At 47.4% G+C, this 25,985-nt stretch overlaps 1 protein-coding gene across 1 annotated transcript in view; it reads right to left on the bottom strand.

The window, feature by feature from the left end:
* LOC311240726 (serine/threonine-protein kinase BRSK1-like) overlaps positions 1–25,985 on the bottom strand; it is a gene marked incomplete at both ends in the record, with an annotated part of 237,882 nt that overhangs the window by 71,795 nt on the left and 140,102 nt on the right. The window contains 3 exons of the mRNA XM_084329299.1: positions 4,107–4,305; positions 12,372–12,420; positions 24,618–25,242. Coding sequence (XP_084185425.1) covers positions 4,107–4,305; positions 12,372–12,420; positions 24,618–25,242 — 873 coding nt within the window. The remainder of the gene's footprint in view (positions 1–4,106; positions 4,306–12,371; positions 12,421–24,617; positions 25,243–25,985) is intronic.

The raw sequence follows: 25,985 nt of genomic DNA, 5'->3' as shown, positions 1-25,985 counted from the left end.
CCTCATGGACATGACTGGGGGTTCTGTCTCCCAGGCAGTTCTGAGGTCTGGGACCTCCCCTGCGTCCCGCCTCTCGGTGGGTTAGCAGGGGTGTGTGGGTGTGTGCCACGGGGGGTGATGTGTCACACGTGGTCCTGCCTGTGCTGTGCGTTTTTAGGGGTCTCTGGTTCCCTTTTTTTCGCACTTTGGTGGAGTTGACTGCCGCGCCCCCTTCACTAGGACGGACCGGTGGACGGGACTCCCCTCCCCCCTGGTAGTAGGGCTTGCGGGTCCTCAGGGGGTACACTTGTCGGGCCACGTGTCTGCTCTGCCCCATATCTCATTATGGCGAAGTGCGAGACGCGAGGCCAGTAATGCTATATAACGAAAGGTTATCCTATAACCTAGTTATATGAATACTGGCTGAGCGTCTCGCTCTTGGTGCCCTGAGGTCCCTTCGTTGGGTTTTCTATGATGGAAACTTTTTCCCGAGGAAGGGGGAGTGTGACCATGTCCGGTGTCTTATAGGAGGACACTGGGGCGGGGCCTGGTCAGGTGCATGGGTGCATTGTTTTGTTAATGAGCACAGTAGGTGCTGGAGATAAGAGATATCTCATTATGGCGAAGAGCGAGACGCTCAGCCAGTATTCATATAACAAGGTTATAGGATAACCTTTCGATATCCCCTTTAACATTTTGGTTGCCGAAAACGTAGAACTATGTTTTTCTCACGGTATTTATTTTATTCGCTATTGCCATTCATGATTCAGCGGGGCACCTTGTGCATGCTGTACTGAATGTGTCTGAGCTGGCAGACGGTCTTATACCGCCCTCTAACGCCTTCGGCCATTATTGCACCCCGTTAGAAACGAGTTAGTTTATTTTCTCTACCGAGCTACTAAAACTAAAAATGGCGACGCTAAGTCCGGCCGCCGTTCTGTTAGCTCCGTCGAGACTGTGCTTACTTTTGTAAATTTTTTATAGTTTTAAGAGTTTTATTTGTACCAACTGTTGGTGCATTAAATGTGTATGACCGTCAGTCACTCATTGACATTGGATTAAGGAAAACTTACCGACTGGATTGCTCTCTGGATCGGATCGCTGAAAATCAACAACAATGGCCAGCTGAGATCCTTTGTTGCGGCCCACGCAAGGAAGGGGGGAGACGGCGAGGAAGGAGAGCCGGCATCCGGAACAGACTGAGATCCAGGCGTCACAGAACGACATTGCCCAGCATATTGTTGGCCAATGTGCAATCAATAGGAAACAAACTGGACGACATCAGAGCACGGATTCAATTCCAGAGGGACATTCGGGACTGCAACGTCTTTTGTTTCACAGAGACTTGGTTGACTCTGGATGTCCCAAACCACGCAGAACCGGCAGATAACTTCTTTGTTCTCCAAAAGGACCGAACGGCAGAAGAATCACTAAAGACGAGAGGCGGCGGCATAGCTTTCATGATAAACAAGGAGTGGTGTGATCCATGCAATGCAAAGGAATTGTCTAACCACTGCTCCCCAGACCTGGAGTTTATCATCATCAAATGCCGACCTTTCTTTCTTCCGAGGGAGTTAACGTCCATCATCCTGATCGGAGCGTACATTCCACCACATGCAAACACTGCGGTTGCACTCTCGAAGCTACACGACGAGGTAAACAAACTACAAACAGCTAATGTTGACGCTGCTATTTTGGTTTTGGGCGATTTTAACAGCGCAAGTCTTAAAAAGGTGTTGCCGAATTTCTATCAGCATGTGACCTGTCCCACCAGAGGCGAGAACATATTAGACCATGTATACTCGCAATTTAAGAATGGGTACAAGGCACAGGCTCTTAGTCCATTCGGCAAGTCGGACCACGCCGCCATCTTTCTTTTGCCAAAGTATAAACAAAGCGTGCGCCGGTAGTATCGCGAGAGGTTAAGCGTTGGACTGTGAAGTCAGAGGAGACACTCCAGGCTGCACTTGAATGCACAGACTGGAGTGTGGTCCGTGATAACACAGCCAATATTAACGACTACACTGAAACGGTGCTTGACTTTGTCTGTACTCTGGTAGAAGAAACAATCCCCTCTACCACAATTAGAGTTTACCCAAATCAAAAGCCCTGGGTAGATAAATCCGTCCATGAGGCTCTGAAAGTGCGCACCTCAGCCTACAACGCCGGGCTTGTGACAGGCAACATGAATGACCACAAGGCGGCGAGATACAATGTAAGGAGGACAGTAATAGAGGCAAAACGGCGTTACAGGGATAAAGTTGAACTTCAGTTTGAACAGGCTGACTCTAGAGGTATGTGGCAGGGCCTCAGAACGATGACAGATTACAAAGGCCCTCCCTCAAACTGAACAGTGACATCTCCTTAGCAAATGATCTCAATACCTTCTATGCGAGGTTTGAGGCTGTGAATAACAACACCAGCCTACAAGCCACTGCAATGGAAGGGGGGGGGGGCTGCTGATGGAGATTCAGTGTTCAGGATAACAGAACATGAGGTGAGGAGAACCTTTAAGAAAGTGAATATCAGGAAGGCAGCAGGACCGGACGGCATCCCCGGCCGCGTCCTAAAAGTCTGTGCCGACCAACTGGCCCCGGTATTCACTGACATATTTAACCTGTCCTTAGAACAGGCTGTCATCCCCACCTGTCTGAAGAAGTCCACCATTATCCCTGTACCCAAAAAATATAATCCGATAATCAGGCGAAAAATGACAATGTGTTTATTGAATTACACAAAGACGCAGTTTTCGCGTCTTTTCCCTGGAATGACTCAGAAGCACCCAAACTATATTCATATTCAAAACAGTATAAAATGGAAATGTACGGATGAAAAAATAATCAGTTTTTTTGCACGTTGACCAGAAGCAACTCACTGAGACTCGACAGCGTTATTAGACCCATAGCTATACTATAAAATATAGGTTTAGCTCTACAAACTACAACTACGTTTACATGGGGTTAATGGACGGCAAGGCCAGGTCACTTCCCGGAAGGGGCGTGGCACTCAATGTGTTAACACAGAGGTACTCACAGAGAGGAAGGCGTGGACGATGACAGAGAGGTACTCACAGAGAGGAAGGCATGGTGGACGATGACAGAGGTACTCACAGAGAGGAAGGCGTGGACGATGACAGAGGTACTCACAGAGAGGAAGGCGTGGACGATGACAGAGAGGTACTCACAGAGAGGAAGGTGTGGACGATGACAGAGGTACTCACAGAGAGGAAGGCGTGGACGATGACAGAGAGATACTCACAGAGAGGAAGGCGTGGACGATGATGACAGAGGTACTCACAGAGAGGAAGGCGTGGACGATGACAGAGGTACTTACAGAGACGAAGGCATGGTGGACGATGACAGAGGTACTCACAGAGAGGAAGGCATGGTGGACGATGACAGAGGTACTCACAGAGAGGAAGGCGTGGACGATGACAGAGAGGTACTCACAGAGAGGAAGGCGTGGACGATGACAGAGGTACTCACAGAGAGGAAGGCGTGGACGATGATGACAGAGGTACTCACAGAGAAGAAGGCGTGGACGATGACAGAGGTACTCACAGAGAGGAAGGCGTGGACGATGATGACAGAGGTACTCACAGAGAAGAAGGTGTGGACGATGACAGAGAGGTACTCACAGAGAGGAAGGCGTGGACGATGACAGAGGTACTCACAGAGAGGAAGGCGTGGACGATGACAGAGAGGTACTCACAGAGAGGAAGGCGTGGACGATGATGACAGAGGTACTCACAGAGAAGAAGGCGTGGACGATGACAGAGGTACTCACAGAGAGGAAGGCGTGGACGATGACAGAGAGGTACTCACAGAGAGGAAGGCGTGGACGATGATGACAGAGGTACTCACAGAGAGGAAGGTGTGGACGATGACAGAGGTACTCACAGAGAGGAAGGCGTGGACGATGACAGAGAGGTACTCACAGAGAGGAAGGCGTGGACGATGATGACAGAGGTACTCACAGAGAAGAAGGCGTGGACGATGACAGAGGTACTCACAGAGAGGAAGGCGTGGACGATGATGACAGAGGTACTCACAGAGAGGAAGGCGTGGACGATGACAGAGAGGTACTCACAGAGAGGAAGGCGTGGACGATGACAGAGAGGTACTCACAGAGAGGAAGGCGTGGACGATGATGACAGAGGTACTCACAGAGAAGAAGGCGTGGACGATGACAGAGGTACTCACAGAGAGGAAGGCGTGCACGATGTCCGCCTTGATGGAGCTGAGGGGTTTATCTCTAATGACGACAAATATCTGTTCCTCTTTCTCCAGGCTGATGAAGTTCCCAAACCACGACTTCTTGGCCAGTCTGAGGGGGAACGGAACATAGAGATGTGTCAGTCGGTCAGTCTGAGGGGGAACGGAACATAGAGATGTGTCAGTCGGTCAGTCTGAGGGGGAACGGAACATAGAGATGTGTCAGTCGGTCTGAGGGGGAACGGAACATAGAGATGTGTCAGTCGGTCTGAGGGGGAACGGAACATAGACATGTGTCAGTCGGTCTGACGGGGGAACGGAACATAGACATGTGTCAGTCGGTCTGAGGGGGAACGGAACATAGACATGTGTCAGTCAGTCTGAGGGGGAACGGAACATAGACATGTGTCAGTCGGTCTGAGGGGGAACGGAACATAGACATGTGTCAGTCGGTCTGACGGGGGAACGGAACATAGACATGTGTCAGTCGGTCTGACGGGGGAACGGAACATAGACATGTGTCAGTCGGTCTGAGGGGGAACGGAACATAGACATGTGTCAGTCAGTCTGAGGGGGAACGGAATATAGACATGTGTCAGTCGGTCTGAGGGGGAACGGAACATAGACATGTGTCAGTCGGTCTGACGGGGGAACGGAACATAGATATGTGTCAGTCGGTCTGAGGGGGAACGGAACATAGAGATGTGTCAGTCGGTCTGAGGGGGAACGGAACATAGAGATGTGTCAGTCGGTCTGAGGGGGAACGGAACATAGACATGTGTCAGTCAGTCTGAGGGGGAACGGAACATAGAGATGTGTCAGTCGGTCTGAGGGGAACGGAACATCAAGTCAAGTCAAGTCAAGAGTTTTATTTGTCACGGCATACAAGTATACAATGAAATGCGGGTGGTCTTGCCCGCAACGATGTGCAATACAGTAGTACAACATATAATAGAATCCAATAAAAACAACACTGTGCAATAAACAGGTAATATAGTGGGACATCTCGGTATCTGTACATAGTTATTTACAGAGCATGTAGGACATGTTAGGTCCTTTGGTAGTGCAATACACTGTTACTGTTGCTATACTATTTTTAAAGTGGCCTTTCCTTTGTGGCCATAAGTGTGGGCGTGTGCAGCATGAGTGTGTGCCTGCTCATGTTAAAGTGGCTGCTAGTGTGCGAGCGTGCACAGCGTGTGCACAGCGTGTGTGTGCTCATGTGTGCTTGTGTGTGGAGAGTTCAGTGTTCTGTGGCACTCAGTGTTCATTGTTCAAGGCTCTGATGGCCTGGGGGAAGAAGCTGAGCCGAAGCCTCTCTGTCCTAGTAGCTGGCGTTCGCAGGCGTCTGCCTGACCTCAGCAGCTGGAACAGGCTGTTATTGGGGTGGTGAGGGTCTTTCATTATTCTGCAGGCTCTGGATTTGCACCTCTTGTTGTATAGAACCTGCAGGGGAGGTAGTGCAATACCCGTGGTACGCTCGGCTGAGCGCACCACTCTCTGTAGGGCCTTCTTGTCCTGTGCCGTGCTGTTTCCATACCAGGCAGTGATGTTTCCAGTCAAGATGCTCTCTACAGCTCCGGAGTAGAAGGACTGGAGTATCTTCCCCGATACTCTGAACTTCCTTAACTGTCTCAGGTGGTAGAGGCGCTGCTTCGCCTTTTTTACGACTGTGTCTATGTGTGTTGACCATGTCAGATCCTCTGAGATGTGGACCCCCAGGTACTTAAAGCTGCTCACCCTAGAGATGACATAGAGATGTGTCAGTGAGTCAGTCTGAGTGGGAACGGAACACAGAGATGTGTCAGAGTAGACTGACTGATATATCTCTGACACACATAACTCTATAGGCGACACCGAGGGAGGAGGTTAGATCAGAGCGGCAGATGAAGTTCCAAAATCAAGCCAGTCTGCGAGGAGCACAGAGATGTGTTAGACAGACCGTTATCTACAGACACAATGTACCGACAACGTTAGCCAATGACATAGTTATAAATGACATTGTTACAAAGGGTCAGATTAAACCGAATATATATGTTTGTTGCTTGGGATCCCATGTATAATATTTGTATATCGTCTGGTATCCCTTGTGTATTCTTTGTATATATACACGGAGTATCCCTTTACCTAGGTACAAGCCAGACCATAATATTCGTTCTCCTATTGGACAGCGACCCCTAGGCGCCAACGGCCATACCCCCAATGTCGAGTTCAAAGCCACCGCTAAGACATGTCTCAACATGTCCAGGTTTGCGCAGTAATACGAGACAGAACTGAGGTTGGCACTAGATTATTCACCTTACGTATAAATACGGCGCAGGTGGAAACAGCAGCAGTCCGTTCATTACTAGTAAAGCCTTCACCACGAGTCAACGACCAAGTGAAGTGAGCAACCTTGCGTCTAAATAGAGCACTTAGAACCGCGTGCGAATAGGATAGTAAAAGTGTCAGAGCTTAGTGAAATAACGTCAAGTTCGACCTAGTTAATGTGAAGTATAGTGCACAGGATAATCTACACCGGCGAATGCAGAGCCTTTTCCGGCTGGATTATATTGCTTTTGGTACTGTGGCTGCTGGAGCAGAGAACCGTCTACCCCACTGCTGTGTGGGATCTACCCGTGAGGAGCATCACTCGAGCCCGTCTCTAGGAAGAGGCTGAAGTATTGTCATTGAAGTATTCTTGTGTGGGTGTTCACCAGATATACCGTGTACTGTATGGCCAGTAATTAAAGTACATAACTAAGTAGTGGTTTAATAATACCATACTCTCAATACAGTCAGGGAATTGTACCCCTCAGTTACAATTGGTCCTTCGAGCCGGATGGTATCAGTGTAATATCTAATATAATATTGATATTAACCATGGCCAGCGGTGAACACTCCCCAAGCAGCTCCGCCGAGCTAGAACGCCTGCAGCGCAGATGTCAGCCACCTCCATATCTAGAGGCATACGCTGTCAGTCTAATACCTAGCTTTATAAAGACGTTAAATGTGGATAAAATAAATAAAGCGGATAGTCAAAGCATGTCAAAACCTACCGACCAGGCAACCCTACCAGTAGAGACCCCAGTGGGTTCTAACAAAACTGACCAAGCCCACGGGGGGGACCAGGGGGGACATGACATGACTATACCCCCAGACAACGTCAACGGGACGGTCCCCGGAGAGCTCCAGGATAAAGAAAGCGCTCCAGGGACAGAACCCGACCCACTACCAGAAGAGAAGCGCGCCCCAGGAGACGGACCTCGAGGCACGCCCAGAGAACAGATCTCCAACGAGCACTGCCAGAAGCCGATCACCTCCGTCAGTGTCTTCCCCCAGCGAAGCGGACAAGATGCTGGTGCAGGCATTCATCGCCACCCTGGCAGCCTCCACAGAACGCGATTGACTTCAAGCGCAACAACTAAGTGAGCGCGAACATTCTACCATGGAAAGAGAACGCCTCCAAGCTCAACAGACGAGCGAGCGCGAACACGCTGCAATCGAGCGAGAGCGCTTCCAGGCGCAACAAAGGAGTGAAGACAACCGCATAAGACTGGAGACCAGACGCCTTCAGACGGAAGAGAACATTGAAAGAAGCCGCGCCGATGCGCAGCACGCCGCCGCCAATGCACAGCGCGACGCCGCCAATGCACAGCTCCACGCCGCCCATGCCAGCACCAACGCACAGCGCGACGCCGCCAATACCCAGCGCGAAGCACAGCGCGACGCCGCCGATGCACAGCGCGACGCCGCCCATACCCAGCGCGAAGCAGAGCGCGACCGGCTGCAGGCGCAGATGGTAGAACAATTGATCGCCATGGCGACACCCCCTCTCTCCGCACGGAGCTCCCGGAGATCATCACGACAAGGGTCTAGGGCACATTCCCCTACCCGACCAAGCGACCCGGGACCCCGCCAACAGGAGGATCCTGTCTGCGTCTCCGAACCCCCTCCCCGGCCGGTCCATACGAGACCCAGCAACCGGGAAGAACCGGCCTACGTCGCCGAGAGACTGAACAGAAGACTCCAGGACCTAGCAGAGGAAGAGGAAGAGGAAGAGGAGGAATGTCAAGCCGACCAGCAGCAACGTACTCTGGACCAGGAGGCCCAGTACAGCCCCGACCAGCAGCAACGTACTCTGGACCAGGAGGCCCAGTACAGCCCAGACGTCAGCCCCGAGGCACTGCGCTACAAACCCCCGACTCAACTCACGGGTGAGTTTGATGCACCGTCAGCACCGAGGAACAGCACCTGGGTACCCGGCCCCTGGTACCCACCAAGTACCAACCCACGACAACACGTACGGGGAGACTCGCCCAGGAGGCCTCTTCCCCAACGCTCACCGATGTGCCAGCCATCCATGGCATCATACCTTGGCACACCGACGTTCCCCGACTTTACGCGCGAGGACAGAGCACAGTACACGGAATTACGGATGTGCTTGGAGACTATGATGTCCGACGTCCCTGATGAGACGTACAAATATGCTATCCTCCTCAAGCACCTGAAGGTGCCCAGAGCGCATAATATAGCGCTGGCATATTCCAACTCAAGTACCCCATACACCGCGGCTCTAGTAGCCCTCGACCAGCGTTATGGACGCATATGGGACTACGTGATACAGGAAATAAGAGATATCGACCGCCTCCCCCCAGCCAGAGACAACAGAGCATTGGATGACCTCTCTATCAAAGTACAGTCCCTGGTAGGGATGCTGGGGTCCCAAAAGGAAAAAGGGATATATGAACTGTACGCTAACTCTAATGTAGAAAGGATATTAGAGAAGCTCCCTCCCGCCCGACAAGAGCGTTTTCGGCGGCAGAGAGACCACCGCGACCCCAACGGCCCAGAGGCATCCCTCCTAGACTTATCTGACTTCCTCGCGAGAGAAGTCAGCAGCCTACGACTGGACACGTTCATGTGGAGTGGACCAAGCCCAAGACCAGGACCTCGGGGATCAAATGATAACCGCCGGTCGGTGACCGTTATGCACCAAGCCGAATCAGTACCGCAGCACAAGAACCACAACACCCCCTCGACGAAAGAGGAGTGGAAGATTGAATGCCAGTACTGTGAAGGGGAACATCGGCTGTATCAATGTGACACTTTCAAGAAGCTGACCACGGACGAGGTGAGTCAGTGGATCAAAGACCACCGCCGCTGCTTCCGCTGCGCGCACAGCTATATGGCAGCTGAGTGCCGTTTGAAGAAGAAGTGCAGCAGGTGCGGCGGCGCCCACTTGGAGGTCCTGCATGACATCAACAGGCGTCCGCCAGAACAACAAAGTGGGCCCGTCACGGTAATGTACCAGGCCGAGGCGGTGGCACCAGTACCGAAGATCCACCAGACCGCCCCCTGGTGTCCCGACTGCTACAGCAGACACTGGGAGTCACGGTGCTACTCGGACGACCGCGAGTCGGCACCACCCCAGAAGATCCAAGGCAACCCACCAACAGGAGTGCTCCATATAGACCAGCATAGCGGGACCCCCCGAGTGCTCATCAAAGTGGTCAGAGTGCTCCTGAGCTACGAGGACAAGGTCCTGGACACTTACGCCGTCCTAGACGATGGGTCTGAAAAGACTCTCCTCCTCGCTTCCGCCGCAGCCCAGCTGGGTCTGCGGGGTGCCAAAGGAACAATGACAATACGTACCATCAGAAGAGACCAGAAGACCATAAAGGGTGAAAATGTCTCCTTCAAGATAGCAGCGGTGGACCAGCCCGAGAAGCAGTATAGTATTACCAACGTCTTCACCAGCCACGACATAGGCCTGTCACAGTACACCTACCCCATCCCACAGCTGATGGCGAAGTACGAGCACCTACGCAGACTACCTATACCGCTTATCGACGGCGCCAAACCGACCCTGCTCATCGGCTCCGACCACGCGGACCTCATTCTCCCAATTGAGGCGGCCCACATCGGACCCAAAGGATGCCCAGTCGCGGTTCAGACCCGACTGGGGTGGACGCTCCAGGGCCCCCTCTACGGACTTGACAGTAAACCCACGTCTACACGCTGCCTGCACACAAAGGTGAGCGACACCGGCCACTCTCCCGTACAGCCCGTTGAGAGGCTATTGACATTAGGCGAGAGGCCTGTGAGAGAACCGTGGGCACAAGAGGGAGTTCCGAACTCCACCCCCCTCAGCTGCGCTCCAGACGTAGCTGACCTCGAACCCAGCACCCCAAGCGACTCCTTGATGGGGCGGCCGGAACCGGCCCCTCCTCAGACGGCGTACAGACCAAACAAGAGGAACAGACGGAGGATGTGGAGGCACAGCCAAGCACAGATCAAAGCAGTCTCAGGCCCGCTTCCTCCTAACCCCCCTACCATCCCTTCCAGCCCGTCAGAAGCGGGTCAAGGACGGGGACAACTTAAAAGTGGACACAGTCGTCATGATCATAGACCAGTCACTACCCCGAGCTGCGTGGCCGGCCGGCCGCGTAAGCAAAGTGATCACTGGTGCCGACGGAAAGGTCAGAGCGGCAGAAGTTCTTGTCCAGGGACGGACATACACCCGACCCGTGGCGAGGCTGATAGAGTTGCCAAGGCTACCTGACTCCCTTGATGACGACCATGACCCACTGACTTTGTGAATTGTCCTACTCCTCACAACGGACATTGAGTAGTGGACAAGTCGGTTAATCTGTCTCTGCTTATCTAATTAGGTGCGGACTAATTAGGAGGCGGCTGTTACAAAGGGTCAGATTAAACCGAATATATATGTTTGTTGCTTGGGATCCCTTGTATAATATTTGTATATCGTCTGGTATCCCTTGTGTATTCTTTGTATATATACACGGAGTATCCCTTTACCTAGGTACAAGCCAGACCATAATATTCGTTCTCCTATTGGACAGCGACCCCTAGGCGCCAACGGCCATACCCCCAATGTCGAGTTCAAAGCCACCGCTAAGACATGTCTCAACATGTCCAGGTTTGCGCAGTAATACGAGACAGAACTGAGGTTGGCACTAGATTATTCACCTTACGTATAAATACGGCGCAGGTGGAAACAGCAGCAGTCTGTTCATTACTAGTAAAGCCTTCACCACGAGTCAACGACCAAGTGAAGTGAGCAACCTTGCGTCTAAATAGAGCACTTAGAACCACGTGCGAATAGGATAGTAAAAGTGTCAGAGCTTAGTGAAATAACGTCAAGTTCGACCTAGTTAATGTGAAGTATAGTGCACAGGATAATCTACACCGGCGAATGCAGAGCCTTTTCCGGCTGGATTATATTGCTTTTGGTACTGTGGCTGCTGGAGCAGAGAACCGTCTACCCCACTGCTGTGTGGGATCTACCCGTGAGGAGCATCACTCGAGCCCGTCTCTAGGAAGAGGCTGGCTGGCTTTCATCCATGCTGTCGCGCATACTTGGATTATAGCTGCTGCTTTTGTCTGCCGATCGAGGGGAGTATATGTACCGCCTCCCGTAGCTGGAGCTTATTGATTCCTCGTTGATCCAGACTTTTGCATCCGAACATTCCTCTCCCCTGCTGGCTTACAACCGGAGGGAACCCCCTTAGTATCTCCAGCTGACTACGAGTGTGCCTTATATAATTCTCATGCTGCAGGTGGTATCAATTATACCCATCTTATTATGCTCATGGACTTACGCTCTTGACCTACTTAAGTGTTCTTCGCCATATAAGCGCATTTCATAATTCTCAATATTGTAACCTATCGTTCTTGCTTAATAATAAATCCCTCAAAATAGAACTTTCTTTGTCATTGAAGTATTCTTGTGTGGGTGTTCACCAGATATACCGTGTACTGTATGGCCAGTAATTAAAGTACATAACTAAGTAGTGGTTTAATAATACCATACTCTCAATACCGTCAGGGAATTGTACCCCTCAGTTACAGACATAGTTGTAAAACGCTTGTTACATTAAAAGATCCCCATCTGCCTAACTCACCCGCGTGTCTTGTGTATTTTAACGTTACATACACAGACGGCGATCGCATGACTTAGGCAAGTATAACAACTGCCGAACTGTATGACATGTATGTATGTACGAGGAAAAAATGCCTAAGTCACGACATATTTTGTTTAAAAGTCACCTTATTTTGTTACGCAATGGTTGTTGTGTTTTTGTATTTTTGCAAACGTGTTGATACACCTTGTGGAACTTATTTTCAAAATATAAATTCTATAAAAAATAATAATGACTAGTGTAGGTTACTCACTCTGGACTGGACTCTGGAGTCAAACTGGACATGTCCTCCGATGTAGGGACTGAAACAGAAAGAGACAGTCGTTTTGAAGACACAAAGTATTACATAGTGTGTCTGTTTACATGTTTGCATGCATGCTTGTTGTGCGCTTATACATTTACAAGCATGGGTGAAAGTGGGGGGGAGAGAGAGAGAGAGAGAGAGAGAGAGAGAGAGAGAGAGAGAGAGAGAGAGAGAGAGAGAGAGAGAGAGAGAGAGAGAGAGAGAGAGAGAAGAAGTGGAAGTAGAGTGGTAAATACTGAGGGAAGTGAATTTTGATGACACGGCTTGATGAGGTTCAGCGCCATCGTCCTAATTAGGAATCACAGTGAATCATTACAGTCTGATACCAGGCTACTGGCTGCAGAGACTAGCGTGCTACTCAGGAATATTATCTAGCACGAGACTGCAGACTGGGTAGCGTGCTACTTGGGAATATTAGCTACTGTAGCACAAGGCTGTAGACTGGAAACTAGCGGCCGATACAAAATACACTATAGTATATTACTATAAAGAATTACTATAGAAAGAATCATCTGTATTACTACAGGCTGCAGACTGGGAGACTAGCGTGCTATTTGTGGAATGTAACATTCAAAACGCATCCTTTAAAATGCAGTACAGTTATGTATTACTGATTTAATACGGTGACAAGCTTTATACACCTTGTCGTTTTATGAAGGTTAATGGACCTGGTAGTTTTATGAAGGTTAATTAACCTTGTAGTTTGTATGAATGAAGGTTAATGGACCTGGTAGTTTGTATGAATGAAGGTTAATGGACCTTGTAGTTTGTATGAATGAAGGCTAATGGACCTTGTAGTTTTATGAAGGTTAATGGACCTGGTAGTTTTATGAAGGTTAATGGACCTTGTAGTTTGTATGAATGAAGGTTAATGGACCTTGTAGTTTGTATGAATGAAGGTTAATGGACCTTGTAGTTTTCTGACGGTTAATGGACCTTGTAGTTTTATGAAGGTTAATGGACCTTTTAGTTTTATGAAGGTTAATGGACCTGGTAGTTTTATGAAGGTTAATGGACCTTGTAGTTTGTATGAATGAAGGTTAATGGACCTTGTAGTTTTATGAAGGTTAATGGACCTTGTAGTTTTATGTTAATGGACCTTGTAGTTTTATGAAGGTTAATGGACCTTGTAGTTTTATGAAGGTTAATGGACCTTGTAGTTTGTATGAATGAAGGTTAATGGACCTTGTAGTTTTATGAATGAAGGTTAATGGACCTTGTAGTTTTATGAAGGTTAATGGACCTTGTAGTTTTATGAAGGTTAATGGACCTTGTAGTTTGTATGAATGAAGGTTAATAGACCTTGCAGTTTTATGAAGGTTAATGGACCTTGTAGTTTTATGAAGGTTAATGGACCTGGTAGTTTGTATGAATGAAGGTTAATGGACCTTGTAGTTTTATGAATGAAGGTTAATGGACCTTGTAGTTTTATGAATGAAGGTTAATGGACCTGTAGTTTGTATGAATGAAGGTTAATGGACCTTGTAGTTTTATGAAGGTTAATGGACCTTGTAGTTTGTATGAATGAAGGTTAATGGACCTTGTAGTTTTATGAAGGTTAATGGACCTGGTAGTTTTATGAAGGTTAATGGACCTTGTAGTTTGTATGAATGAAGGTTAATGGACCTTGTAGTTTTTATGAATGAAGGTTAATGGACCTTGTAGTTTTATGAAGGTTAATGGACCTTGTAGTTTGTTTGTATGAATGAAAGAAAGTTAATGGACCTTGTAGTTTTATGAAGGTTAATGGACCTGGTAGTTTTATGAAGGTTAATGGACCTTGTAGTTTGTATGAATGAAGGTTAATGGACCTTGTAGTTTTCTGAAGGTTAATGGACCTTGTAGTTTTATGAAGGTTAATGGACCTTGTATTTTTATGAAGGTTAATGGACCTTGTAGTTTGTATGAATGAAGTTCAAGTTCTTTAATAGTTGTCATACAGAAGTACAGAATACTTTCATACAAAATGCTTCTTACTGTTACGCTCCAGAGACTGTGCTAGACAAGATAGTATCAAATAACATAATAACATAATATAGCATGAATTTAGAAGAAGAAAATGAGGTCACAGTGTTCGGTATAGACATATGTACAATGTTCTGAGTTACCATATAATATACAATACACAATACTATGCAGTGTACTAATGTACAGTACTATCTAGTGCAAAGCAGAAATGGGATGAGGTACAATTTTAGGTACAATTTACAGTAAGGTGTACGAGTTGTAGTGCAATCCTTCATCCATAAATATAAAGTGTGGGGAGTGGGTGCTACAGTGTGTTTGTTTAAAGTGGGTGTGTGCTATAAGTGTGTGGAGTGGGTGCTACAGTGTGTTTGTTTAAAGTGAGTGTGTGCGTGTGGATGTGTGTGGGGAGTGGGTGCTACAGTGTGTTTGTTTAAAGTGGGTGTGTGCTATAAGTGTGTGGAGTGGGTGCTACAGTGTGTTTGTTTAAAGTGAGTGTGTGCGTGTGGATGTGTGTGCTATGTGCGTTTGGTGGTTGTTGTTGTGTAGTGTTCATTCATTGTTCGTTTAGCAGCCTGATGGCCTGGGGATTGTTGTTGTGTAGTGTTCATTCATTGTTCGTTTAGCAGCCTGATGGCCTGGGGATAGAAGCTTCTTCTGAGTCTTTCTGTGCTCGCCTTGAGACTCCTGTATCGCTTGCCTGACCGCAGCAGTTCAAAGAGGCAGTTGTTCGGGTGACTGGAGTCTTTAATGATTCTCTTAGCCTTGCCCTTGCAACGCTTGTAGTAAATGTTCTGGAGGGTGGGGAGCCCCCCTCCAATTGTGCGTTCGGCTGAACGTGTCACTCTTTGTAGTCTGCTTTGGTCTTGTGCAGTGCTATTCCCAAACCAGGAGGTGATGTTGCCGGTCAAGATGCTCTCTATTGTACATGAGTAGAAGTTCTTAAGGATCTTCTGGCTGACTTGGAACTTCCTTAGGCGCCTGAGGAAGTAGAGGCGTTGTCGTGCCTTCTTCACAACACTGTTAATGTGTGTGGTCCATGTCAAGGTTAATGGACCTTGTAGTTTGTATGAATGAAGGTTACTGGACCTTGTAGTTTGTATGAATGAAGGTTAATGGACCTTGTAGTTTTATGAAGGTTAATGGACCTTGTAGTTTTATGAAGGTTAATGGACCTTGTAGTTTGTATGAATGAAGGTTAATGGACCTTGTAGTTTTATGAAGGTTAATGGACCTGGTAGTTTTATGAAGGTTAATGGACCTGGTAGTTTGTATGAAGGTTAATGGACCTTGTAGTTTTATGAAGGTTAATGTACCTTGTAGTTTTATGAAGGTTAATGGACCTTGTAGTTTTATGAAGGTTAATGGACCTGGTAGTTTTATGAAGGTTAATGGACCTTGTAGTTTTATGAAGGTTAATGGACCTTGTAGTTTTATGAAGGTTAATGGACCTGGTAGTTTGTATGAAGGTTAATGGACCTTGTAGTTTTATGAAGATTAATGGACCTGGTAGTTTTATGAAGGTTAATGGACCTGGTAGTTTGTATGAATGAAGGTTAATGGACCTTGTAGTTTGTATGAATTAAGGTTAATGGACCTTGTAGTTTTATGAAGGTTAATGGACCTGGTAGTTTTATGAAGGTTAATGGACCTGGTAGTTTGTATGAATGAAGGTTAATGGACCTTGTAGTTTTATGAAGGTTAATGGACCTTGTAGTTTTATGAAGGTTAATGGACCTTGTAGTTTGTATGAATGAAGGTTAATGGACCTTGTAGTTTTATGAAGGTTAATGGACCTTGTCGTTTTATGAAGGTTAATGAAGGTTAATGGACCTTGTAGTTTTATGAAGGTTAATGGACCTTGTAGTTTTATGAAGGTTAATGGACCTGGTAGTTTTATGAAGGTTAATGGACCTGGTAGTTTGTATGAAGGTTAATGGACTTGTAGTTTTATGAAGGTTAATGGACCTTGTGGTTTTATGAAGGTTAATGGACCTTGTGGTTTTATGAAGGTTAATGGACCTGGTAGTTTGTATGAAGGTTAATGGACCTTGTAGTTTTATGAAGGTTAATGGACCTGGTAGTTTTATGAAGGTTAATGGACCTGGTAGTTTGTATGAATGAAGGTTAATGGACCTTGTAGTTTTATGAAGGTTAATGGACCTGGTAGTTTTATGAAGGTTAATGGACCTTGTAGTTTGTATGAATGAAGGTTAATGGACCTTGTAGTTTTTATGAATGAAGGTTAATGGACCTTGTAGTTTTATGAAGGTTAATGGACCTTGTAGTTTGTTTGTATGTGTGACGTACGTGGGTTGGTCATTATCATTATTACTGTATTTGGAAGACCATGTGAACATCAGATTAGTATCATTTGTATGTGTGTGTGTGTGTGAACATGAGAGCTAATGATATATCTTCTTCTCTTCCTGTCAGGTGCTGCCCGTCCCTACACTGAAGGGTGCTGATTGCCTAATGAGGGACAGCTGATGGCAATCACATCGAGAGGGACGGGTGCACAAGTAGCTGACAGCACACACACGTCGGGGCGCCTCATGGTGTCATTTTCCAGTGACCACAGTGTATGAGGTTGCCTTTGTTTGCCACTGCGTGGGGATATATATATATATATGTATATTCATATAGTATGTATATGCAGTTAGCCCTATTGCCATAGACCTGATGGACTGATGATTGTGCCAGCCTTTTCTGCACATTGTGTATGGAACCGTGTGCTCTTTGATGTTCACACGGCCACATAGTACAGTAGCCTCAAGGTTTGTCTATCTTGGCTTGAGTTGCCTTATATGTATGTCTTGTTTGTCCTCCCCTACCTTTTTCCCTGTGCACCATGGAGGAGGTTTAAATCCCTACCTCCATTCAATATATAATTTACTATTTGGAAAACGTCTTGTGTTGTGTCTTCTTTTACCTATGCCTGGGACCTTGATTTAAATGCATTTACTGAGAGAGGCTGCTTTTGCTCATGTGCCGCCCTCCAGTTGTTATTCTTAGACCTTCGTACATGACATGGGGGCTCGTTAGTTTGCGCAATTGTATGGTTCCTTGTTGGTAAAATAACGGGGTGACTTGTCGATTGAAGCATGTCAGGTAAGATAAGATAGCGTTTTCTAATTGGTAAGTTAGTGTGGTTCCATTGTCCGTGCTACACAGTTTGATTGATGTAAACCATTGTTGTATGTGACACTCTTGAACTAATCTGTTTTTTCTGCCACATAGGTAACGGATCGCCTACTTGGTTAGCGGGTGGGGGGCACGCGTCGTAATTCCGGTGGAGCGCGCAATGAAATCGGTAAGCGACTGAAGATATGTGTAGCCTCATCCCGGCAGGGGAGTAGTTTAGCTGGGGTATGCTAGAGTGACGTGGGTGATCCTAGGTAGGTGGTTAGACCAGCATTTATTGTTTTCATAGATGGTAGATGTGGGCAGTAAATCAGAGTGGTTGAATTGTATACTACGGAATGTAATGATTAAATGTGTTACGCACGGATATTGTGGAGTAGGTGAGGGGTTATTTTCTTGCCACCTGTGATTCGTTTATTATTATTGTGTTATTTTGCGTAGGTTATTTGTGGTGTAGTCATATTCTGTAGGGACTATGGCTGGGGCGGCTTTTACTTTGGATTTGTTTGTGGCGGATCCTACGAGGGATCAGATTGATGACTGCACGAAAGCTGAATTGTGTGGGGTCGCCAAGCATTATGGCATTACGGTCCAAAGTTCAAAAAGTAAAGAGGAGGTGAAAGCAATTGTGCTCGCTGGGTTGGTTGATAGGGAGATATTAAGTTCGCCCATAGTCGGGGGAAATGACTCGGAGGACGTCACGCATGACGAGGCGTCTGGTGAGTCCAGTGAGGGAACAGGTGGTGCTATACAGGAACGGAGGGGTAGCGGTGCCAAGGCTGAGGAGATTGACAGTGATAATTCTGTACACTCAGGACGTGCCTCTGTTTCAGAGGAGAGAGCTGCTATGCGTGACAGGGAAGAGAGAAGGGAGGAGAGAGACAGATTGGAGAGAAAAGAGGAGAGAAGGGAGGAGAGAGACAGAGAGGAGAGAAGAGAGGAGAGAGACAGAGACAGAGAGGAGAGAAAAGAGGGGAAGGAGAAGGATAGAGAGCTCCAGATTACAATAAGGAGGATGGAACTGGAGAGTGGTGGCTCTTCTTCTCCCTCATCTGAAGGTTACCAGGGCAGTTTTAATATTGGGCAGCATATTTCTATGGTGCCCCTTTTTCAGGAGTCTGAGGTGGAAGCATATTTTTCTGATTTTGAGCAGGTAGCGTGGGCTTTACAGTGGCCGAAGGACCAGTGGGCACTATTGTTGCGATATAAGCTCACAGGTAGGGCTAAGGGGGCATGCCAGTTATTATCAAAGGAGGACAGCATGGTATATGAGAAAGTGAAGGGTGCTGTCTTGCCCGTATATGAACTGGTGCCGGAAGCGTATAGGCAACGGTTCAGAGCACTAAGTAAAGCTCCCTCGCAAACACATGTGGCATTTTCCCAGGAACAACGGACAATGTTCACTCGTTGGTGTGAATCATGTAAAGTGGATGGGGTCGAGGCTTTGAGCGAGCTAATCCTCATTGAACAACTTTAAAAAATTGTGCCCGAACGCATGATTGTGCTTTTGGAGGAGCGAAAGGTTTCTACCCTCCAGGAAGCTGCGGTTTTGTGTGACGAGTTAGCAATGACCCACAAATATATTTCTGTACAAAATGATGTGTATGTAGGAGGGGGCGCGTCTTCTCCGTCTGGGTCGCCGTTTCGGGGAGGTGACGAGCGACCATTCCGACCTCGCTCACCGCCGTCTGAAAAGGTGTGTCATTATTGTAAAAAAGAAGGGCATTTTGTGAAGGACTGTCATGCGCTAAGGGATCGACAGGAGACCAGGGAGTCAGTCCAGGACCCGAAAGGGGTGGGGTTGATTGGTACGGGGTCATGTCCTGACCAGCATAGCTCTTTTGAACCCTTTTTGTTTGATGGTTATGTGTCCCTGTCGGGTAAAGTTGGGGACTACCAGCAGGTGAGAATACTCCGTGATACAGGAGCCGCTCAATCGTTCATCCTGGCTGATGTATTACCATTGGATGTGGACTCCTGTCAGTCGAGTGAATTGGTGAGAGGTATTGACATGGGGTGTGTGCGCGTGCCATTGCATAAGGTGCATGTACAGTCTGTACTGATCACAGGTTGCTTTCCGGTCGCGGTTCGCCCATGTTTTCCCGTAAAGGCAGTGGATTTCGTCATGGGGAATGATATCGCTGGGGGTAAGGTCGTCCCTGTGTTGGAGGTTGGAGACGCTCCATTTACTAACTCATTGATTGATAATCACCCCAATGTTCCTTCTATTTGTGCTGTCCCTAGGGTACAGGAGCGGAAGCGAGACCAAGGTCTAGCGTTGGGTGACTCTGTCTGTGGTGAGTTTTGCAAATTGGCGGTGGCGCAGCATTTTGAGGCGGGGGATGAGGTGTTTATTGTGCTGCCTACGCCTAGTACTGTGCTCGCTGCCCGGTTCTCAGGACCTTATGTGGTAAAAGGAAGGGTGTCTGCCACTAAGTATATGTTGCATGCGCCCGGGCGGCGGAGGAGGACACGCTGGTGTCATGTGAATAGGCTAGTGAAAGGTTCTGCCCGCGTCTCGTCGGAGTTGGGATGTGACGGGGTTGTTGGTTCACATGCTGGGGTGTGTTCTATTGTGCCTTGCAGGACGTATAGTGCTGATGTTGGGAGTGCGCACCCCGGTAAGCGGTTCGCGTGTCGGGGTCCGGTGGCGATGAGGGAGGTCGTGGGGAGAGTGGCTATGTGCCCTGACAAAAGAAAAAGAAAGGGGCTAGCTTCAATTGGCCATGGTCCCTGGGACTCTCCTTGCCTTCTAACTCCCATGGCTAATGTGTCTCTCCGTTCTTTTTGTACTACAGGAGGGTGAACGTAATGGCAGTGCCTGTCCTGTTCCCGTTATGGCCTCGGTAGGAGGAATGCACCGGCCCCGTTCTGACGGCTGATGCATGTGGTATTGGGAGGGTGTTGTTTATTTATTTCTGTTCTGTTGGTGCTAATCGGATGTTGGTTGATAATAAGTGATAATGTTTTGCTAACCCTGTGGGTTCGCTCTTATGGGGGAGGTGTGACGTACGTGGGTTGGTCATTATCATTATTACTGTATTTGGAAGACCATGTGAACATCAGATTAGTATCATTTGTGTAACTGAGGGGTACAATTCCCTGACTGTATTGTTAGATATGATACTTACTACCACTACCTCTTGTACTTTAGACTCTGGCCACCCAGTACTAGGTATAAATAATTATGATAAACACTCCCACCTGATGAAACGGATCCAACACAAATGTACCAAGTCGAAAGTCTGCGTTTATTAATAATACATAGCAAAAGGTATGTACAACGATCACTTAATTACATTTATGATTTGAAATAGTATGCACTTTTATGGCAAATGAGTATTCGTAGGTAGATCAATATCGAATGTCCAATCTCTGATTGCGCAGGAAGCAAATATACAACCTGGAATATTTAGGGAACAATAGCAATGATACTTGAATGATTATATAGCTGGATACACTAGGGGAAGGTTCCGACTGCTTGTAGGACAGCTGGAGGGGGGGGGGGGGGTAGAGTCTGGCTGTATCCCGTCTGGCCGAGGGTATCCTGGGAGAGCCCACAGTCGTGCGACCCGGTGCCCAGCGATCCTCGATCCACAGATGAAAGCAGTTGGACTCTCTGTGGCCGGCGTCCTCCGGTCCACGATGGAGAGACGTGAGGCGACCTCGTCGTGTAGAGCGTCTTCTCACCTGTCGTCCTCTCCGGGGGGGGTATTTCCAACACACCGCAGTGTTGGCCTTTATCCATAGAATAATCAAAGTACTCAAAGCATAATCCAAGCCGGGGAAGGCTAGCCGTCGTCGGTAGAATAATCCAATATACAGGTCCACTCGCTCTTTGGCCTGGAGCTCCTCGGGTGCAGCTTCACGTGGGGTCAACCACCCTGGATAAGCGTCCAGCTGATGCCCGAAACGATGGGGGTGCTGATTACTATAGAACTCTTACCGCACGAGGCACTACATATGAATAGACTATTATTAGCTTAATAGAATACGTCCAACTCGACGATATAGTGCCAAATATGACTATTCAAATATTAATATACACGATGTCTCAATGCCGATACTGGGCCGAATTGGCCTTACTGCCCACACGTGGTTCGCGGGGAGGCTTTTGCGTCTGTCACTCTGTTGGAGGGTAAGGAACTGGACTAAAAGAAAGCTCTACTTTAATAGCGCAGTATATATACGCACTATGAACAAATAGTACCATTAGTGGTGCGGTAGACATATTCCTACGCGGAACTAGGACTTGTCCATACATGTTGAGCGGTACGATTGAACCTGGTCTGAGGGGTATGGCGACCTGGCACCAAGGTCTCATCCAATGGTAGAATGGAGACTATTATGGGATGTTCAGTAGACTAGAAGGGATATTCAATGCATATTGTACAAGGAATATACAAGGGATATCAGGGGATATACAAATACAATTAAATATATATATATAAATAAATATATATATTCGGTTTAATCTGATCCTTCAGAACAATTTGTATGTGTGTGTGTGTGTGAACATGAGAGCTAATGATATCTCTTCTTCTCTTCCTGTCAGGTGCTGCCCGTCCCTACACTGAAGGGTGCTGATTGCCTAATGAGGGACAGCTGATGGCAATCACATTGAGAGGGACGGGTGCACAAGTAGCTGACAGCACACACACGTCGGGGCGCCTCATGGTGTCATTTTCCAGTGACCACAGTGTATGAGGTTGCCTTTGTTTGCCACTGCGTGGGGATATATATATATATATGTATATTCATATAGTATGTATATGCAGTTAGCCCTATTGCCATAGACCTGATGGACTGATGATTGTGCCAGCCTTTTCTGCACATTGTGTATGGAACCGTGTGCTCTTTGATGTTCACACGGCCACATAGTACAGTAGCCTCAAGGTTTGTCTATCTTGGCTTGAGTTGCCTTATATGTATGTCTTGTTTGTCCTCCCCTACCCTTTTCCCTGTGCACCATGGAGGAGGTTTAAATCCCTACCTCCATTCAATATATAATTTACTATTTGGAAAACGTCTTGTGTTGTGTCTTCTTTTACCTATGCCTGGGACCTTGATTTAAATGCATTTACTGAGAGAGGCTGCTTTTGCTCATGTGCCGCCCTCCAGTTGTTATTCTTAGACCTTCGTACACGACAGTATGAATGAAAGTTAATGGACCTTGTAGTTTTATGAAGGTTAATGGACCTGGTCGTTTTATGAAGGTTAATGGACCTTGTAGTTTGTATGAATGAAGGTTAATGGACCTTGTAGTTTTCTGAAGGTTAATGGACCTTGTAGTTTTATGAAGGTTAATGGACCTTGTAGTTTGTATGAATGAAGGTTAATGGACCTTGTAGTTTGTATGAATGAAGGTTAATGGGCCTTGTAGTTTGTATGAATGAAGGTTAATGGACCTTGTAGTTTTATGAAGGTTAATGGACCTTGCAGTTTTATGAAGGTTAATGGACCTTGTAGTTTGTATGAATGAAGGTTAATGGACCTTGTAGTTTTATGAAGGTTAATGGACCTGGTAGTTTTATGAAGGTTAATGGACCTTGTAGTTTTATGAAGGTTAATGGACATTGTAGTTTTATGAAGGTTAATGGACCTGGTAGTTTGTATGAAGGTTAATGGACCTTGTAGTTTTATGAAGGTTAATGGACCTTGTAGTTTTATGAAGGTTAATGGACCTTGTAGTTTTATGAAGGTTAATGGACCTGGTAGTTTGTATGAAGGTTAATGGACCTTGTAGTTTTATGAAGGTTAATGGATCTGGTAGTTTTATGAAGGTTAATGGACCTGGTAGTTTGTATGAATGAAGGTTAATGGACCTTGTAGTTTTATGAAGGTTAATGGACCTGGTAGTTTTATGAAGGTTAATGGACCTGGTAGTTTGTATGAATGAAGGTTAATGGACCTTGTAGTTTTCTGAAGGTTAATGGACCTTGTAGTTTTATGAAGGTTAATGGACCTTGTCATTTTATGAAGGTTAATGGACCTTGTAGTTTGTATGAATGAAGGTTAATGGACCTTGTAGTTTGTATGAATGTTGTATGAATGAAGGTTAATGGACCTTGTAGTTTGTATGAATGAAGGTTAATGGACCTTGTAGTTTTATGAAGGTTAATGGACCTTGTAGTTTTATGAAGGTTAATGGACCTTGTAGTTTGTATGAATGAAGGTTAATGGACCTTGTAGTTTTATGAAGGTTAATGGACCTTGTAGTTTTATGAAGGTTAATGAAGGTTAATGGACCTTGTAGTTTTATGAAGGTTAATGGACCTTGTAGTTTTATGAAGGTTAATGGACCTGGTCGTTTTATGAAGGTTAATGGACCTGGTAGTTTGTATGAAGGTTAATGGACCTTGTAGTTTTATGAAGGTTAATGGACCTTGTAGTTTTATGAAGGTTAATGGACCTTGTAGTTTTATGAAGGTTAATGGACCTGGTAGTTTGTATGAAGGTTAATGGACCTTGTAGTTTTATGAAGGTTAATGGACCTGGTCGTTTTATGAAGGTTAATGGACCTGGTAGTTTGTATGAATGAAGGTTAATGGACCTTGTAGTTTTATGAAGGTTAATGGACCTGGTAGTTTTATGAAGGTTAATGGACCTGGTAGTTTTATGAAGGTTAATGGACCTGGTAGTTTGTATGAATGAAGGTTAATGGACCTTGTAGTTTTATGAAGGTTAATGGACCTGGTAGTTTTATGAAGGTTAATGGACCTTGTAGTTTTATGAAGGTTAATGGACCTCGTAGTTTTATGAAGGTTAATGGACCTGGTAGTTTTATGAAGGTTAATGGACCTGGTAGTTTGTATGAATGAAGGTTAATGGACCTGGTAGTTTGTATGAATGAAGGTTAATGGACCTTGTAGTTTTATGAAAGTTAATGGACCTGGTAGTTTTATGAAGGTTAATGGACCTGGTAGTTTTATGAAGGTTAATGGACCTGGTAGTTTTATGAAGGTTAATGGATCTGGTAGTTTTATGAAGGTTAATGGACCTGGTAGTTTTATGAAGGTTAATGGACCTGGTAGTTTGTATGAATCAAGGTTAATGGACCTGGTAGTTTGTATGCAGATGACTCACCCTGTAGTTTGCGCCGGTGGAAGCGCGGGGAGCCCAGCAGGTTGTTCTTGAACGAGTTCAGCCTCGTCCGCCAGTGGGCGGAGCTCGAGGCGGCCAATCCCCCGCTGCCACCCGGGCTGGTGGGCGGGGTCAGGGACAACGAGCCGCCCCCGCCCCCCCCTCCGTCCACCCGGGAAGACGAGGAGGACGACGAGGACGAGGGGGGCGTGGTGGAGGAGGAGGCGTGTTGGATCTGGTGCACGGGCGTGCCCAGGGGGGTGGGCAGGGGCGAGCCCTGCGGGGTGACCTGCGACACAGGAGGGGGGGAGGAGTTAGAGGAGGAGTGGGCGTGCTTAGCGACCGTCTTGAAGACGGAGGGGGCGGGGAAGAAGAAGAAGCGCGGGTTGGGGGAGAGGAGGAGGGGGGAGGGGGACGGGGAGGGAGGAGTCTGCAGGGGGAGGGACTTCATGGAGTGGAGGTTGTGCCGGTCGGAGGGGCCCTTGGAGGGCAGGGTCTGGGTTTTTTGGTCGGGCACCGGGCGGGTCGGCCGAGGGGGGGCGGAGCTTCCCGCCTTGGGGTCTTTGGAGGTGGAGGCGGAGGTGGAGGCGGAGGTGACTTCTGATTGGCTGAATGTGAAGACCGGGCTCTGATGCACAGATAAAGGAGAGAGAGGAAGACGAGGAGAGGGGTGGAGAGGAGGAGGAGGGAAGAAGAGATGGAGGAGAGAGGGAGGATGAGAGATGGAGGGAGGGAGGAGGGGGAGGATGAGAGATGGAGAGAGGGAGGAGGGGGAGGATGAGAGATGGAGAGAGGGAGGAGGGGGAGGATGAGAGATGGAGAGAGGGAGGAGGGGGAGGATGAGAGATGGAGAGAGGGAGAAGGGGGAGGATGAGAGATGGAGAGAGGGAGGAGGGGGAGGATGAGAGATGGAGAGAGGGAGGAGGGGGAGGATGAGAGATGGAGAGAGGGAGGAGGGGAATGATGAGAGATGGAGAGAGGGAGAAGGGGGAGGATGAGAGATGGAGAGAGGGAGGAGAGGGAGGATGAGAGATGGAGAGAGGGAGAAGGGGGAGGATGAGAGATGGAGAGAGGGAGAAGGGGGAGGATGAGAGATGGAGAGAGGGAGGAGGGGGAGGATGAGAGATGGAGAGAGGGAGAAGGGGGAGGATGAGAGATGGAGAGAGAGAGAAAGTAATGGTCATGGTTTATGGTTTTATGAATAGGAAGACATGCCCTGTTGTGCTCTGGGTGTTTTAAAGACGCTGGCGTCATGCTCTGATGTCATTCGTCTGGCTCCTCCCACAACGTAACATGAGCTCTTGCAGACATAGAGGATGAGTCTCAACCAGCGTGTATTGATTGTGTATGTGTGTGTGTGTGTGTGTGTGT

This window comes from Notolepis coatsorum (assembly GCF_963971535.1).
Source record: "Notolepis coatsorum genome assembly, chromosome: 14".
Classification (NCBI taxonomy): Eukaryota; Metazoa; Chordata; class Actinopteri; order Aulopiformes; family Paralepididae; genus Notolepis; species Notolepis coatsorum.
The sequence above is the reverse complement of the archived record's forward strand: the minus strand, read 5'-3'. Positions and strand labels throughout refer to the sequence as shown.